At 33.3% G+C, this 19,584-nt stretch overlaps 1 protein-coding gene across 1 annotated transcript; it reads left to right on the top strand.

Annotated features, from left to right (window-relative positions):
- Positions 1–453: 453 nt before the first annotated feature.
- Positions 454–18,241, top strand: SULT1E1 (sulfotransferase family 1E member 1). The gene is made up of 9 exons (XM_004038759.5): positions 454–557; positions 649–776; positions 3,172–3,325; positions 5,395–5,520; positions 6,505–6,602; positions 9,857–9,983; positions 11,632–11,726; positions 15,104–15,284; positions 17,353–18,241. Exons 3-9 carry the CDS (start codon positions 3,181–3,183, stop codon positions 17,463–17,465), a joined length of 885 nt encoding a protein of 294 aa, XP_004038807.2. The 5' UTR covers positions 454–557; positions 649–776; positions 3,172–3,180; the 3' UTR covers positions 17,466–18,241.
- The last annotated feature ends 1,343 nt before the right edge of the window (positions 18,242–19,584 follow it).

Genomic DNA, 19,584 nt, shown 5'->3' with positions numbered 1-19,584 from the left:
GTTACCTGAAAAATTCACAGTATGCTATTTTGTGGTTGGGAGCAGAGAGAAGTCAGGTTTCTAAAATAATAATCGAAAGGTGAGTGATGTTTACATTCTTTCTTTAGCTGTCATCTGCTTTTTAAAATTTTCAGGTCTGCTTAAGAGTTAAAGGCAAAGAGTTTAAATAGGTGTTTTCCAATTGACATGTTAGGATACAACCCAATGACTTCTTTGGCAGGTCTTAGTAAACTGAGCTAGGTCTGATTGAGGGTCCTTGCTGTCTTATTTCTTTCCTCATTGACTTCTCTTTCTTCACTCCAATAAGTTTATTCTTTTGAAAGTTAACCATAGTCATGCTATTATTTGTCAATGAGTGAATAAGGGATTCTCCCTTCCCAGTCTCTCTTCCCAGGCCTCTTCTTTCTCATCTTTTCCTTTTCTCCCTCCTTCTTCCCCAACCACTGACGGCAGACTTGGGAATTTGAATATGAGCCAAATAATTAAAAAAAAAAACTGCAGGATATTTCTACATCTCCATGAATGAACATGACTCTGTGTGGTTACTGCAGCTGCAGGTATGCATTTACATCTACATTAACTATTGCATCATGGACTTCATGAAGCCAAGCCCCCAAATTAATCTCCACCTCCTTCTCTGGCATTCAGGATATAAACTCACCAGAAACATTCCAAATGCAGAAGTGGTTCTCATCTTTTTTTGCAGCTTAAGATCTGCCTTGATATTTGAAGAGATCTAAACTAGATCAATTTCTTTCACAGGATCAACTAAACAGGTTGTACTTTTTTATTATTAATATCGATACTTAGATTTTAGATATATACAATATAGAATGCAAATTATATATTACAAAGCTCTTAAAAATAAAACATACAAAGACCAAAGTCTTGATTGATACTTTAGTTAATTAATGATGTAAAGGCATTTAAAACCTTTTTAAATAATTTGTTGTTAAAAATAATATTTTACATTTATGTAGTATTTTGTTGCTTATTGCTTTAATGTAAAATTACAGTAGCATTGCTATCTTAAAAGTGCTGAATGCTGGACATGTTCTCCATTTTACCAATGAGAAAATAAAGCAAGCAGGGTAGAAGGAGGTAGAATAGAGATTGACTTTTAGTTTTGTGTTCCTGTGATAAGGGGTCTTGCAAATAGGGGCATTACTTTCATGTAAGAAACTTCAGATAAATACGACAGAAATCCAAAGTCCTTGGTAAATAATTAATATGTAGGTCATTGACATATATTGCCTTTTAAATCTGTGAATCCTTACTTAGTAGAAACTAGAGAGCTTCTTGATCTAATAATTGAACTTAACAAATATTTCTGAACATCTACTTTGTGTCATAGTGCTGGAGACTGGGATAGAAACATGTACAAAAGTCACTTTGCCGTCATACAGGTAAATCTAAGAAAGTAGGGACTATGAGAACCCTATGTATCTATATCCACCATAGTATTCCAGCACTGACTACAGGGCCTAGGAAAAGGGTAGGCATTCACACAGGGAGTATTTGCTGGATAAAAGGCAGGTTGGAAGATGCAGGAGGGGAGTATGCAGAAAGGAAGGAAGAAAGAGAGGAAGGAGAGAGGGAAGGAAAAACACTTTCTGAGTTTAATTGAATTTATAAGTCACAATTTTAACAACTTTTTTGATGTTTATTTCTGAACAACTGACCTACATACTCGGAATACAAAATTGACAATTTCTAACTGAAATAGATCTTTTGAGAAAATGGGGATCACATAGGAAGTAAATCCATACATTGCAATATGAGACAATTTACCAAAAGGAATAGAATGAGAAAAGATATTTTATTACATGTCACCTACTTTGCCTCTCAGACCGAAGTTGACTATGAAGGAGTAGCTGGAAGTCAGCCAACCACTTAATGATAAATCTACCACTCCCAGCTGACTATAAGCCAATTCTTACAAACTTGGCTGAACACCAAGAAAGTAATTCACATGAGTAAGCAAACCAATAGGCAGGACAAATCGTGGTGCATTTTATACACATTTCTTCTAGTGAAAGATCTATTTTCTGAGACTAAGGAGAAGGCTTGGGGAACAAGTGATTTATTGATAAGGCTAATATGCATTTTGGAAATAGAAATCTCATATTTTTGGTGACATTACATCTTATATGATGTAGAGGAAGGTTTTTTAAAAGTTGAGATTGTCCTAAGGACTGGAGCAATTTATGTGTGTAGAAGAACTTATCAGGCAGGTTTTTGGGCAAATGTGAACAGGAGGAAGATCTAGAAAGGCTAATGTCAGGAAAGACAAAATGTGTTGGGAAGCTATGTCAGAAACTTGAAATAAGCTAAGTTTGGCAGTTGAAAAAACAAGATACTAAAGGAATTTGAAAGCTAATGAAAGAAAGTATGCCTAATTAAAAATTCTGTTAGTAACCTTGAACATGAAATAGATTGTCATGGGATCAGGAGATGAATTAGGAAATGATAACCATCTTGCTTAACCTTATCATTTTTAGCCAAGTCATTCAATGGGAGTATCCACTACCTTATTGATTGAATGGGGAAAAAAGTAATTTTAAAGGTCACAGAGGAATCCTTTATACTCTCAAGATTCCATTTCTTTGATATAACCATTACAGTGTAATTAATTTCATCTTTTCTTTTAAATACATTCACCAAGCATTTGGTTTATTTAAAAAAAAGATACATATTCAGGAAATCAAAAATCTCTGACTTAGATACCCGGCAATAATAATCAAATGTAATGATCTTTATTGTTATTTGACATATACATAATTGGATAATTTGCTAAAATAACTGTAATTCTGGACCTCTTTGTCTTTTTATATGCCCCAGCAATTTTGAAAGAAATTGAAGGTTCTGTGGTTTTTATTTATCACAGAATAAATATAATTGAATATATCCACATTTTTATTTAGTTTTAAGCATTTTACTTCATAATCACTTGTGCTTTCCTATTCTTTTATGTGTTAGACATCTTTCTAATAAGGTTAAAAACTCTCTATGTACCAAAACTATTTGATATGCAACTTTACTATGTTTTTGCCCCATATGTGCAACAACTAAGAAGTGCTAGATATGTAGGAGGGTCCCGTTATATACGTAGTTGTTAATGGTGAAATATTGTTAAGTACATACAAAGTATAAAGCAGAGTTTTTTTTCAGTGTACCACAATGAATTCTGAACTTGACTATTATGAAAAGTTTGAAGAAGTCCATGGGATTCTAATGTATAAAGATTTTGTCAAATATTGGGATAATGTGGAAGCGTTCCAGGCAAGACCAGATGATCTTGTCATTGCCACCTACCCTAAATCTGGTAAATCTCTTTGTTGTTCTTTTTTCACCTAAAAATAATAAACACATTGTAAATGGTAAATATTAAGGTGTTCATGTCGTACACACTCATTCTCTATATTAAGAACAGATGCGGTAGTTTTGATATGGACATAGAAAAGGTAGCTCTATTCCATGACCACAATTTTTACCTATAACTTGAATAGCACATTGACAAATGGATGTTGTTGAGCACAGTTAGAAACTTACATAATATATACTAATGAACCTGTATTCATCCCATAATGAAAATTTAAAACTACCAACTGTTTACCTTAAGTCATTAATGTTGTCGTATATACAGAGTATGACCACCACTTTTTACAGGTACTCTAAAACTCTCTTTCAGCTCACCAGCTCTTTAAGTCTATCTACAAACTCCATTTTTAAGCATAGTTCTGGAGTTTTACAACTATAGACTTTTAGAAATTAGACTAGTCCGAATTCATATTTCTTCGTCTGGTTGTTCCATTTACCACTTAAAAATAAAGCCAAACACACTAAGTATGCCCTTAGTTATCTTTTTTTTTTTTTTTTTTTTTTGAGACGGAGTCTCGCTCTGTCTCCCAGGCTGGAGTGCAGTGGCGCGATCTCTGCTCACTGCAAACTCCGCCTCCTGGGTTCCTGCCATTCTCCTTCCTCAGCCTCCCGAGTAGCTGGGACTACAGGCGCCCGCCACTGCACCCGGCTAATTTTTTTGTATTTTTTAGTAGAGACGGGGTTTCACCGTGTTAGCCAGGATGGTCTCGATCTCCTGACCTCGTGATCCGCCCGCCTCGGCCTCCCAAAGTGCTGGGATTACAGGCGTGAGCCACCGCGCCCGGCGGGCCTTAGTTATCTTGACTCTAAATCTGCTTCTTTATTTTCTTCCCTATTGGAATAAATGGCAGCACAATACCAGTCATCTGAAGAGGAAACCCGTGAGCTATTCTAGATTCAATCCCTCTTGCTTATTCATCTGGCATTTGTAATCAGTCAAAATGTTTTGGTCATTTAGTCTGGTAGATAGGTCTCACAGTCAGCCTCTTAACAGGTCTCTTGTCTCCCTTTCTATTGATCCCTCCTCCGCTACTGTGTTTATTCTGGCACTAGAGAAATTCTTCTAAAACACAATCCTGATAATCTTGCTCTTCTGCTTAATATAATATATGTCAGTACCTTTCCATGATTTTTATAAAAATATCTTGGACTCTTTAGTATGAACTACAAGGCTTGTTATCTGCTTGCCTGAGCCCCAACTCCTCTGTTCAGATAGACCCTTTGATTTAGGTCTTATAATCTATTTCCAATTATTTTCCGAACCACTATACCATTCTTAAGTACCAACTTTAGATTAAAAAGAGAGACTGGGCTTCTGCCTGGTAGAACTGTTTCTTACCTCCCACAAGTGGTGAATTTATGCCAGTAATTATTAAGGCTAAGCTGAAGGATCACATCCTCTCAAAGGCATTTCTTGTCAAAATGTCATGTCAGCAGCAACAACAGTAGCAGCAGAACACTGTGTTATAGATTTCTTCTTTGCAGTTATTTAAATCCCTGTGCCATATTATACAATAGTATCAATAAAAACAAAATTTATTGTAGCTGTTGAACAATGTCACTGACTTCAAAAGGCCTTTAGCTCCCTAAGGACAGGAACCAGATTTATCCTTTGCTAAGTTTTCTGACCTAGGACCCAAAATGAGACATAATATACCATCAGTAAAATTTTTGATTGGAAGCATGCTTATTCAAGTCTTCTTACTTTTTAGATGTAAAAATTAAAGTCCAAAACCGTTAGCAGCTTTCACAATGTCACAATTCATCATGAACAAATTTGGACACAGGTCTCAGGTGTGCTTTACTATAATATTTATCTTTATCTCTTGAGGTTATTTTTGTGTCCTAAACATAAAATATTATAGAAAATATTTCCTGAGTCTGTGGCTATTCAGACACCCTTTAAATAGTATTGCATTGGTACCTTCCAACTTTTTCCATCCATAAATCCCGCACTAATGTCATCAACTCTACATGGTCAGCAGGAGACTCAGGTTTATTTCATTTTTACAGGTACAACCTGGGTTAGTGAAATTGTGTATATGATCTATAAAGAGGGTGATGTGGAAAAGTGCAAAGAAGATGTAATTTTTAATCGAATACCTTTCCTGGAATGCAGAAAAGAAAACCTCATGAATGGTAATGTTCAAGTTGATTTTAAAAACTATTTGCATATATTCTAAGGTGTGTATGTACATGGTACAAGCAATGAGATTATAAGCAAGAATGGCAATTAGTATCAGGTCTTCTACATAAGACAGCATATAAATTTAAATTTAAATTTAAATCTTGACAGGCTTTGCAGTATAGCATGTGTACAGCATATGTCTGGAATAGAGTGAATAAGGACAATTCTTATATGCCTTCAGCAGAGTTTAGTAATATGTAAACATTTATTTCTCTGTGGGCTAAATGTGATGATATTTTAAATACGGAGAAAAATACCCATAAATTTTTCAATGATATATGCAAAAGTATATTTACCACAGATTCTTTTAATATTGTGGAAAATTGGAAACAACCTAAATGCTAATCGACAAAAGAATAGTTAAAGGTTGTGTAATAACACTATAAAATCATTAACATTTTTGGATGTTTCTTGAAATTGCAGTTCAAATATAATATTTTGAGAGAAAAAGATAGAAGCTATCAAAACCTTCATCTGTGTGCGTGGTATTGGGATGGCTGTAAATTTGAGAATATAAGTAGATTTGTATAGAAGGTTGCTTGCCAAAATATGAATGATATCTCTCAGGTGATGAAATTTTATTTCATTTTATATTTTTCTATGTAATTTCCTCTATCTATATTTCTTTCTTTCATAGTAAGTATTATTATGAACACAATATAGAATCTTTTTTAATTTTTAATTTTTGTGAATATATATTAGATGTAAATATTAATGGGGCACATGAGATGTTTTGATATAGGCATGCAATGCATAATAATTACACCATGGAAAATGGGGTGTCCATTCCCTCAAGAATTTATACTTTGTGTTACACACAATCTAATTACAATATAGAATCTTAGAATTACTTCTATTTTACAAATATCTATATAAATCCACATAAATAGTTACAATTTTTGAAGTCGCCTAACCTTTACTTTTTTAAAAATCAGGAGTAAAACAATTAGATGAGATGAATTCTCCTAGAATTGTGAAGACTCATTTGCCACCTGAACTTCTTCCTGCCTCATTTTGGGAAAAGAATTGTAAGGTAACCAGAGTCAAGTGTTCTCAAAACTTCATCCAATTCCAAGAAATGATAGAATGATCTCACCAGTTATACACACTTGTTTATTTATTCTTTCATTGAATCTATACACATTTAACAAATGTGGAATAAATACAGTCAATATTGTCAGAGAGTCTATATTTTAATTCCAACTCTATCTTTTGCCAGATGTGGTTCTAAAAAGTCCAGTTAGACTCCCTAAGTTTTTACATCTGTAGAAGAAAGATAATAATAACATCTTTTTCATGGAATTGTTATAAGGATTACATGATAATGCTTATAAAGTGCTTCATCTAATTCCTAGCATATTGTAAACAATAAATGTTAGCTACTTTTGTATTTGTTGTTATTACTAATTGTATTGAATATCCTCCCTTTGCAATACTGTGCTTGGTGCTTTTAGGCATGCAAATGAACCATAAAAGGATAGGTCAGATAACTGTCATATAATAACTATGTATTGAGTGCCTATTATGTGTTAGGGACATAAGAGTAAGACACATGCAAGCCTTGTCTTCATGGACACATAGTCCATTTCAGAAAAAGGACAGGTTAACAGACAAGACAAAAAGTATCATAGGTCAAGTAAGAGAGAGAATTCTAACTCAGACACTGGGGGTAGGGAAGGCATCCAGGAGCAACATCTCAGCTGATATTTGAATGATGTATAGGCGTGATGACAATTCAGAGATGATCTGAGGGGGCATCTGAAATCAGTTCAGCTTGGCTGGAAGATTAAGTGTACATATTGGCTAAATAAGTAAAGGGAGATTAGCTAGGAACGGATTATAAGAAATATTGAAAGTCAAGATGTTTGGACTCTGCCATTTTAATGGTAATGAGGAGTAATAGACATATTAAGCTGATGGTTTACACTGTCAGTTTTGCTCTTTAAAAATAATATTATACATGACCTGAAAATACAGGGAAAACATGAAGTCTGAGACCACGAATTCTGTTCTTCAAGACCTTTCTCTCACCAGTGCTGTTCTTCAAGATCTTATAGTATTATTTGCAGTCATCACTAACAAAAAGGGGATATATCCCAGTCATTAAATATTTCCATTTTGTAATCTGTTACATGGCATATTTGACATTTCCTGGAGATCTACAGACAAAAATCAAAGATTGCCAGGTTAGTTGTTTTTATCATTAGCAATCCTAGATAGACGATATACGTCCTGCTGAAGTCATTCCACGCATAAGGGCTGTCTCATTAGTAAAGACCAGTTATGTACTTTCCAGGAGATGTGTCATTATTATTTTTTAAGAGATTTGACCAAGACACTTTTTTCCTTTGGAGGATAGTGGTGGACTTGCTGTTAACTCCTTACTTCTCAAATGGAAACAGGTACCATACATTTATAATAGTCCAAGCCTTCACAAAGCTGCTTATTTTTTCAGAGTTTATCAAAGACTAGGAGAAAGTTGGAGGGATTCATGTTTGGAGTATTTCCAGGATGATTTACAGAGAACAACAACAAAAAAATAAAACAAATAGATACAGGATATTTGTAAATATCCTTTATGCAAATAGATACAGGATATTTGTAAATATCCTTTATGCAAATAGATACAGGATATTTGGAATGATGGAGCAGAAACTCTAAGTGATAAAGAGAAGAAAGTGACAAAAAGTAACAGGCTAGTAGATAATATAAATAACTGAGGCCAATGGATTTGAGCCATTGGTTTGATTGTAGGAGAGGTATGTGGAATAACTGATGGGGAAGAAGGAAGAAGCGGGATTTTTTGGAAGAAAAGATTATGGCTCAGGATAATTCTTCAAAAGTGAAACCTTTATGGTGAAGGCAAGATTCAGTATTTGGTTACAAAAGTGGTTACAAAAGTCTGAAGTAACATAGAAGTAATGATCAATGACTACATGAACTTAGAGAATCAAGTAGATCACACACACCGACAATAAAATTACACAGAATGATAAAAGAATTTGAATGGAGAGTGAAACCATGAGGCAGGTGTTCAAATCTCCAGTTAAAGCAAGGGAATGGCCACAAGCTTAGAAATGGCATCAGATAGGAGAGGTATAGATTAGTTAGTTAAGTATCATAGGAATAGAATAGGGGTCTTTTTAAAATTATACTTCAAGTTTTAGGGTACATGTGCACAATGTGCAGGTTTGTTACATATGTATACATGTGCCATGTTGGTATCCTGCACCCATTAACTCGTCATTTACATTAGGTATATCTTCTAATGCTGTCCCTCCCCGCTCTCCCCACCCCACAACAGGCCCCAGTGTGTGATGTTCCCCTTCTTGTGTCCAGGTGTTCTCATTGTTCAATTCCCACCTATGAGTGAGAACATGAGGTGTTTGTTTTTTTGTTATTGAGATAGTTTGCTGAGAATGATGGTTTCCAGTTTCATCCATGTCCCTACAAAGGACATGAACTCATTCTTTTTTATGGCTGCATAGTATTCCATGCTGTATATGTGCCACATTTTCTTAATCCAGTCTATCATTGTTGGACATTTGGGTTGTTCCAAGTCTTTGCTATTGTGAATAGTGCCGCATTTTATTTCTAATTTTATTTGTTTAGTAAAGAAAACATTTAGGTCAAAAATTACTGTACTGTTTTTTCTTACTGCCAAAACTAGAAACTAAAACCACAGTTTTCTGAAAACTAATTCATTGGTATTTCTTCTGCACGTAAAATGGAAACTAAGAAGGTGTTGGCAGAGGTTATATTTTCACCTCATAAAAATGTTTTTTTCCTGTAATATTGAAAGTGAAGAGACCTCAGAACTATTTTTTTAATTATGTGTTGTGATGGTGTAGTATAAAGACCAGAGCACTGTATAGTTGACTGAATGATATGCCAAATGGCTTACTCTCATTGATTTACTCTCAATGCTATATTATCACTAAATTTCAGCTTAATCTCTTCACTTATACATTGAGAATAATAAATAATGTAACTGACTTAATTTATATTGATAAAATTTACAACACTCAAATGAGGTATTATGTGTGAAAATGGCATAATAATGTTATTCTGTTTGTAGTGAGAACAAACAGAACAACACTACAAAAACCACTGTCACCTCAGGTTATTTAAGATGTCTTTATAAATAATTGTACATGTTTTATGCATTTTGTAAAATGAATGTGTATTATGTTTATATTTGAAAATGTAAATCCTTTCTAAAAAAATCTTGATGAGACTGTTTGAAAAAAATGTTAAGTGGTTTAATATACAATTTCATCCTCTTAGATAATCTATCTTTGTCGGAATGCAAAGGATGTGGCTGTTTCCTTTTATTATTTCTTTCTAATGGTGGCTGGTCATCCAAATCCTGGATCCTTTCCAGAGTTTGTGGAGAAATTCATGCAAGGACAGGGTAGGAACAGCTTCTTTACACTGAATTTTTTTCAAGGTGATATAAGACAAATGCCATCTCCAAGTAAAAGTTTTTATCTGTTCTGGTATGTTTTCTTCCCTGATTCATAGTTAAAACACAGAATCTAAAGGCGCCTGGAGGTTTAGAGCAAGCATACTGTGTCCAGATGTAGATGGCAAATTGCAGAATCTGAGCACTCTGGTCCAACACCTAAAAATAAATATATAGAATTATGTTTGGGAGCTGGGGGTAGCAATTTTACTCTCCAAGATTGAGACTCAGTGTCTGATTTTCTGCCTTGTCTCTTTTTAGTAGAAAAAAACGTTTTACATTGTATTATTACAACTCTATTGAACAATGGGTTGGGGAGGGATTAGAGAAGAGAGAATGTTCACTTATTTCCAATAAAATTGCCAGGTTCTATATGAATATGGAATTTACAAAGAAGTTTGACTATCTACAAAACTCTTCCTCATTCTACCCAGAGTGCAATATGAATATTTTAACCAGGTTTCTCAAATTTGTTAAGAGTTAGTTGAGCAGATATTCTGGCAAATTTTTCGTTTTTGTTAAACACTTTTACTAAAGTGTTTAGATTTGAGGAAGAAAGGGTGCAGGATAGTCTAGTATTCTAAAGAAGGCCATTCTGATCATGTAGTAACAATTATAAAGAAAAATAATAATGTGTTTTCATATCCACAGATGATAATATTGACTCAAGACAAATAAGGTATATGTGCTTTGTGTTTGTTGCTACATTTTGGGAAAATTTTTGCTAAAGCATAATGAGTAATACATATGTCTTAAGATTGTCAAGACCTCCACTGTAGGGCAGAGAAATATAATTTTGCATCACTACAATGGGAGAAATAAGATCACTATAAATTTCACTGTAGAACGTTTTCTGTAAAGAAAAATTCCCTAATGGAGTCAAAGAACAGAAGAGGTATACAATGACTTCAGGCAAAGCAGAACCTTTTGACTCACACAACATTGTATTATTTCGTCAGCTTTATATTTTATGAAACATTTTTACTACGAGTGAGGGAAGAGAAAGAAAAAGGAAGAGACAGCATTTGGTTATATTACATCATTTCTAAAATCTAATTTCCTGGAGTGAGAATGACACTAAGGGTACCTACGAGAACATTACTTCCCATGTAAACTAATAGTGTAACAAATACTCATATAGTTACTAGTTTTAGTTGCCAAATCTAATCTGTAAATGGTAAATTTGAGACCGGAACTATATTCTTCTGACTATCAGACCACTGATAGTTTCACTAAGTCAACTCCCTTCACTAACAATTTGATTCTACACACACACACACACACACACACACACACACACACCAGTTTCAACAATTTTCTCATAAGCTTTAAATCAAATTGATGAGAGAACTTTCCCTGTTTTTCTGTCATAAACTACGTTATATGATAAAATTCATACTATTTTTACATACATAGATTATTTAACATACTTTGCCTCTCTTGCTGCAGAGAACTTTGCTTAAGATATATAGCTGATCTATTCTAATTTCACGATCATCTATTTATATTTATTTGTTGCTATTGTTGCTTGAACACTAGTTTTCGAGCAGTTTTAGAGATGATACCACTTTTACACTGTTTTTCTCTCTAATTTTAGTTCCTTATGGTTCCTGGTATAAACATGTAAAATCTTGGTGGGAAAAAGGGAAGAGTCCACGTGTACTATTTCTTTTCTACGAAGACCTGAAAGAGGTGAGGAACTGGGAACACATAAGCAACTCGGTAATTTCTAAGATGTTAGCATTTGAAAATACTCTGGATACAAAAATATTCCTTTAAATAAATGATGACAGCCATCTCGTAAATTTTTAAAAGGAAAGGACGAAAATAATACAGATACTTTAGCATAGATTTGAAGCTAGCAAATACAAATATTCTGAAAATAAATACTTTTTAAACCACAAGTCTCAAAAATTTCAAAGAAAAAATTTGAAAGAAATTGACTTCATGAATCAATAACACACACACACAGGCACACACACACACACATTCACACACAAGGAATCAACATGGGCAAGCAATTAACTGGTCTGCAAATGTAGAGATGTTGCAATTGTTAGATAGGTCCTATAAAATAACTATGCTTAATATGTTTAAATAAATAAAAGATGAAATTTTAAAAATTACAAAGAAACAAAAACTATTAAAATTGACAGAGCAGATTTGAAAAAAAAGCCAAATACAATTTCTAAAAATAACTAAAAAAATATGAAAAATTAAGAGATGGGTTCAATAATAGATTAGACATGGCTACATAGTGAATTATTGAAGTAAAAGATGGAGCTAAGGAAATTCTATAGAATGTAGCACAGTGAGATAAATAGGCTATTTGATGAAAAGTAATGGTTCTTACTAAGTATTAGCATTTAAAAAATAAAAATGTTTTTGGTATATAAGATACAGTGATAATGTCTCACATATATCAACTCAAACTTCCAGAAGAAGAGTGTAAAGAGAATGCTAAAATATCAATACACAAATTTTTTATGGCCTTAAAATTTTCTCATAATCTAATTTTTCTTCAGCTTTATTGTTAGTGTAATTCAAAATAAAAATCACTATGAGATACCTGTTTTATACCCACTGCACTGATAACAATTTAAATATCTGACAATAACAAATATTAGAATGTGAATCAGTGAAAAGTAACACACTGTTGATTGTAGTGTAGAAAGATACAAACACTAGAAACAACCTGTCATTATCTAGCAAAGGCAAACATGCACATAGTTTAAGACCCTGAAATTCTACTCTTAGACATACACTCTAGAAAAACTCTGGCTTGTGTACATTAGGTTAGATATTCAATAATTTTCATAGTAGCATTCTTAATAACTTCAAAAATTGAAAACAACCCAGATATACATATACCAAAGAATCCATATATAATATATTTTATTGTATTACAATTAGATATTATATTATAATGAAAGGAAATACACTGTAAAAACACACATCAGTTAGGTAAAATCAAACTATATGTTGTCTAGAGATTCATACCTGAGTTTGAAAACTATAAAGTAGAGAAGATAATAATTTGAAATTAGCAGTTTTTTCCTTTCCTTATCTTTCTTTCTTTTTTTTTTTTTTTTTGATTGTTTTGTTTTTGTGGGATGGGAGTAGAGGTGAAGGGAACTCAAAAGAAAAAAAAAAACCTAAGAAAACTGTGAATGTTCTATTCCATAAGTTAAATAGTAGGTAATAGGTGCTGTATATAGTTTTCCTCTTTAAATGAGATATATACATATATCTCATAATTTTTAAAACATAGAAAACATAATGAGTTTCTTTATTAAGAGGTGAGAAATTTTCTCTATTTTCTTATCCTTTACTATCACCAAAAAAGCAATTGATATCCATGTCTTATTCATATATTTGAATAACCTTTAAAATCCTTTATGGTATTTCAGTAATTTTAGAGTTGTTTTTGGTGAGCATTTATTTAAAATAAAATCATAAATAATATTTTATAAATTAAATTATGTATTTATAGAATTGAACACTAGATCAAATTTGAATAAGAAAAGCAGTCATGATCTATAGTTTATTATATTATCCAATACTGTGTTCTGTAATTAGACTATTAATGACAGTGAATGTGAAATACACACAAACAAAATTAAATAGTTACTCCAACTCTCTTCCTCCATTTCAAATTGTCCATGTCTACTTACTCCTGATTTTGGTCAATAATAGCCATGTTTAGGTTTCCTCTATATTTGAATTAATAAAGCTAAGAATATACAAATTAATTTTTATTTGTTTCTGCAATGTATCCAGTAGAAAGAAAACAAGACATTATCACTATATATATACACATTTATCTGTATATATAAAATAAGATTTTGTGTATATATTATATATATACACATACACGTGAGATGCCTATTTTACACCCATATATATATATAATCTTTTTTCTTGTGTCTTGAAGCATCATCTTTTTTTAATTTCAATTTTTAATTTTTATGGGTACATAGTAGGTGTATATATTTATAGGGTACATGACATATTTTTATATAGGCCACCATGCATAATAATCACATCAAGGTAAATGAGGTATTCATCACCTAAAGCATTTATCATTTCTTCATGTTACAAACATTCCAATGATAGTTTTTAATTATTTTAAAATGTACAATAAATTATTGTCGACTATAGTCACCATGATATGCTATCAAATACTAAATCATTCTATCTAGCTCTATTTTTGCACTTATTAACTATCCCCACTTCTCTTTTGAGTAAGATAGACAAGCAAATAAAACATTACAAAAATACACATGTGGTAAATTAGATTTATTTAAACAATTATGGGAGCAAAACAGGGTCATCTACCCAAAATTAGAATAGCCAAGGATATTATCCTAAATAAATTGGTAAATAAACTGAAATCGAAAAGGCAAACTACAATATACTGAGCAGAGAATTTAGAAACAGCATTTGATTGGCATAGAGAGAAATGTGCACTTGAATACACATTGAGGTTAGTATTGCACATAGTTGCACTGAGAGATATAGCTGAATAATGGTGTATATTATAGGAGTGGCACAGATATGGGGATGTTTGTAGCTATGGTGTACAGACAACTGATGTTGCATTGTGAGTATTTGAATTTTTACACCTTTTCTTAATCTTTCTTGTTTCTTTGTTTCTCACTAATTACACCAATAAATTAGGAGAAAAATGAAAATTGCCTGTATGTTTTTATCCCCCAAACTTGATTTTTCACAGGGGACTTTAGGTTTTGAGTATGATGTTTGTTTTCATAGATAACATCTATTAAGTGTGATTATGCATCAAGGACTACAATAAGGATTCACAAACATCTCATTTAGTTTTTTGAATAATCTTAAGGTATCTTTTATAAACATTTTATGGATGAGGAAAATTATACTTAAAATAGCTTTTATAAAATTCCCCCAAAAGTGTTTGTTTCTCATTAGAAATCTAATTCTAATATCAGTAGGAGAAAAGAGAATTTATTTTTACTCTTTCATTTAGATAGTGATTTATTCAGTTTTAGCAATTTTAGCAATTTAGTTCTCAAAACATTTTCTCTCCCTAGGATATCAGAAAAGAAGTGATAAAATTGATACATTTCCTGGAGAGGAAGCCATCAGAGGAGCTTGTGGACAGGATTATACATCATACTTCGTTCCAAGAGATGAAGAACAATCCATCCACAAATTACACAACATTGCCAGACGAAATTATGAACCAGAAATTGTCGCCCTTCATGAGAAAGGGTGAGAAAAATGTGGTTTGCCTCGATACTAGAGGAAGTCACAAGGTGACATGGTTATAGGCAAAAATCTAGTGAGGTATTTTAATGCCTATGAACCCAGCTTAAGTTTTCTTCAGCAGTCTCTCATATTTGAATACACTCTTTAAGTTACACTTCTATTATATTGCAATTACCTGTTGATTATTTATTATATGCATCATATTATGTTAAAATAACTAGCAGACACCTCAATCTCAGCATTGGAAATAATATCACACCCTACTAGCTGTAATTTACCAAGCCTATGTGCCTCAGTGTTACAACATGCATCATATAGTTCCTTTAAGTTCTAACCAGAAATTCCGCAGAAAGATTTTATTCCTCTTTCTTTTTGAGTTGAAGAAATAAGTTTAGAATAGTTCATCAACTTTTCTTTAACAAGCGGCAAACACCTTTCAAGGGTAAGTGGCAAAAAAATAGAAATTAAAATATAGCTCTGTTTAGCAAAAAATATCAACATATAAGGAGAAAAAAATTCTATTTGAGGGGAGACACAGCCTGATGAGATATAGCCAGTTAACAAATTTAAAGGCATGTACAATATTCAGATATTCAGAGCATTGGGACACCAGTCTATTTATATATGAGGAAGCAGAAACAAAGAGAATAGAATCAAATCTTGCTCTTTGAACCATACTGTCAGTGAGAGAGTCAGGGAATTTGTAAAATAACAAACCTGGCACTGGGGAAAAAAACAAAACAGAACAGGGATCCACTGAAAAGAGATTCAGTTCTCAAACTATATTTTAATTATGTACTCTTTTGATTATATGTTTCCTTTTTTCAAAATTCTACATATAAATATTACAGAGGACTTAAAACAGTTGTCTTACTTGCAAACGGTGACTTGCTGCTGTACCCTCAGAACCTATCTGATTTTTTTAGGATACACATCTTCTGTCTTCTGGTTTTTGGGTTATTTCAGTGGGAAAGTTTAGAGCTCCTTGAGCAAGAGGGCAAGTGAACTCTTGAATAGTTTAAAAAAGAAGGTGGGCCGGGCGCGGTGGCTCACATCTGTAATCCCAGCACTTTAGGAGGCTGAGACGGGCGGATCACGAGGTCAGGAGATTGAGACCATCCTGGCTAACACGGTGAAACCCTGTCTCTACTAAAAATACAAAAAATTAGCCGGGCATGGTGGCGGCCACCTGTAGTCCCAGCTACTCGGGAGGCTGAGGCAGGAGAATGGTGTGAACCTGGGAGGTGGAGCTTGCAGTGAGCAGAGATAGCTGCACTGCACTCCAGCCTGGGTGACAGAGTGAGACTCTGTCTCGAAAAAAAAAAAAAAGAAAATAAAAGAAGATGAATTCCTTCTGCAAGGTGAGTGTTGGAAGTATGTTGGAAAGCAGAACAGGAAAAGCCTGCTGGACTATTGTAATTACCCAGATGAGAAACACTGTCCCGCTGGCAGTAGCAGAAGTGTTTAAGAGGCGGTAGATATAAAGAAAGCCTGAATATAAATAATGAATTAGATGTTGTGGTTAACAGAATAACATCCAAGCTTACGTGTAGATACCTGGGGTTGACACTACACAGGTCAATAAAATGTAAATGGAGAAAACACAATATGCTAAGGAATAAAATGAATTTATTTTTGAACTAATTGTATTTGGAAAATTTGGACATTTTTCGGGTGGCAAAGTCATGTAGGCAGTTGTATACAAAGCATAAGTCTGGATTTTAGTACTATCAGCATTAAGATGATATTTAACACCTTGAGAGTGGGTAAAACATGGATCTTATCCTGGGAGCCCCAACAACTGAGATGAAACTTCAGAAGAAAAATAAAGTAAATGGCATAAGAAGAAAGAATCAGAGAATTAAATCTGTTGTGTTTTTAAAACCAATTAGGACAAATCCATCTTTGTAAGCCCAAAAAAGTATATCATTAATGGTATACATTTGATTCCTAAAATTGAGAATTACAAGTATAATATTTGATTAGGTGTTAATGAAAGTGATGAAATTAGCAAACCTAATGATTCTTTTTTGAAGATTTAATATTTATTGCACTTTCTTTTTTGTTACAGGAATTACAGGAGACTGGAAAAATCACTTTACAGTAGCCCTGAATGAAAAATTTGATAAACATTATGAGCAGCAAATGAAGGAATCTACACTGAAGTTTCGAACTGAGATCTAAGAAGGTCTTTCTTTACTTAACATATCTGATATTAAAGATTTCTTTTCATCATTCTCCACTTTTTCTTATTTTAGATTGCTAGAAAAGACATAATCATGGATTATGTTGACATTTTCTTTTTAAATTTTTGTTTAACATTTTTTTTTTTGAGACAGTCTCACTCTGTTGCCTAGGCTGGAGGACAGTGGCACAATCATGGCTGATTGCAGCCTTGACCTCCTTGACTCAAGTGATCCTCCCACCTCAGCCTCCCAAGTAGCTAGGATTACAACCACATGCAACCATGCTTGGCTAATTTTTTTTGTGTTTTTTTTGTAGAGATGAGGTCTTCCTATATTGTTCAGGCTTGTCTTGAATTCTTGGGCTCAAGCCTCCCAAGTAGCTGCAACAACAGGCACACACCACCATGCTCAACTAATTTTATTTTTATTTTTTGTATAGACAGGGGCTTGCTATATTGTCCAGGCTGGTCTGAAACCCTTGAGCTCAAGTGATCTTCCCACACCAGCCTCCCAAAATACTGGGATTACAGGCGTAAGCCACCATGCCTGGCCCAGGTAACATGTTTATTGAGCTGTACATACATATGAGAAACAAGAAACTTTTTTTTCCTACTATCATCTCTTAAATTTTGTTTTCTTTTTCTTTTGCTTCCTCTTGTTCTTTTCTATTTTTTATAAATATCATGCACAACTATAACCTATGGGAATGATGTAGTAACACAGATTATTCATCTTGTTAGAGTTGTATTAAAAATAAATAAGCATTTCAAATTATTTTTGTGACTGATTTTCCATTTAGTAGGACATTAGTATATAATAAAAATGGTGCATGAACTTTGAAGACTCTAGAAGAAAGAATGAAATAATATATAAATAGGAGGCATAACTATAGCTATGATTTCCTTCCTTATTTTCTTTTGCTTTCTTTTTTCTTTTCTTTCTTTTTTTTTTTTTTTTTGAGACAGAGTATCACTCTGTCTTCCAGGCTGGAGTGCAGTGGCGTGATCTCTGCTCACTGCAAGCTCCAACTCCCAGGTTCACGCCATTCTCCTGTCTCAGCCTTCCAAGTAGCTGGGACTATAGGCGCCCGCCACCACACCCGGCTAATTTTTTGTATTTTTAGTAGAGATGGGGTTTCACAGTGTTAGCCAGGATGGTCTCGATTTCCTGACCTCGTGATCCACCCCCCTCAGCCTCCCAAAGTGCTGGGATTACAGGCGTGAGCCACCACGCCTGGCCCATTTTCTTTTACGTTCTACAAAATGAGTTAATTTTAAATTTACCTTAGTCTAACTCCAATTTTTCAACATAACACAACTGATTTCCAAACATCCAAAAATAATTCCAATGAGTGTTATTTATCTTCAGCTAGTTTGAAATATTTATGCTTTAGGGTTCCTTCTGTCCTATATGCAATCCAACAAATGTAAATGTTGTAAAATAAGTTTTAAAGAATAAGATATTTGGCAGTAAAATATAACAAAAACAGAAGAAAAAAAGAATTAAACTTTTTTATTGTTTTTTTATTTAAAACATCTTCTATTTTTAAAATTGTATTCTTTTTCTGTACTATGTTTAGTCAATGCTTCCTTTCACTAACACAGAGGAGACACAAGATCATTACATATTTACCTTGGGTCTTCAGTAGAATGCTTATCTGGACTACAATAGACTAAAAGGCCAAATCTGGGGAGAAATCCAGATGATTTATTTTCTTACTTTTTGGAGAAAAGTCCATGGATTTCTGAGCACCCTGTTCAACAGTTATACTTTTTCAGAATCAAAGCTTTTTTTTTAATGTTTATCATAGTTATTCATTGTACAAAAATTGGAGAGTCTTGGAAAATATTAAGATATTGTTGAGGACAGTGTTTACCGGGGGAATCAGAATCAATCCCTGAAAACAACAATTGTTATACATTTTTTATGTGCCCATTTAGATATAAATTTTAAAATTTCACACTATAATGTCCAATAACTTTTTTAGCATGCATTTTGTAAGACTCATAGTGATGTTGCCCACATTATAATTGATGTAAGTAAGCAATAATAAACCTACGTATCTTTCTGACATCAGTCCTTAGTGGAACAACATATTCCAGTTTAGCCTGAATAAA

Source organism: Gorilla gorilla, chromosome 3 (assembly GCF_029281585.2).
Source record: "Gorilla gorilla gorilla isolate KB3781 chromosome 3, NHGRI_mGorGor1-v2.1_pri, whole genome shotgun sequence".
In the NCBI taxonomy this organism is placed as follows: domain Eukaryota; kingdom Metazoa; phylum Chordata; class Mammalia; order Primates; family Hominidae; genus Gorilla; species Gorilla gorilla.
The sequence above is the reverse complement of the archived record's forward strand: the minus strand, read 5'-3'. Positions and strand labels throughout refer to the sequence as shown.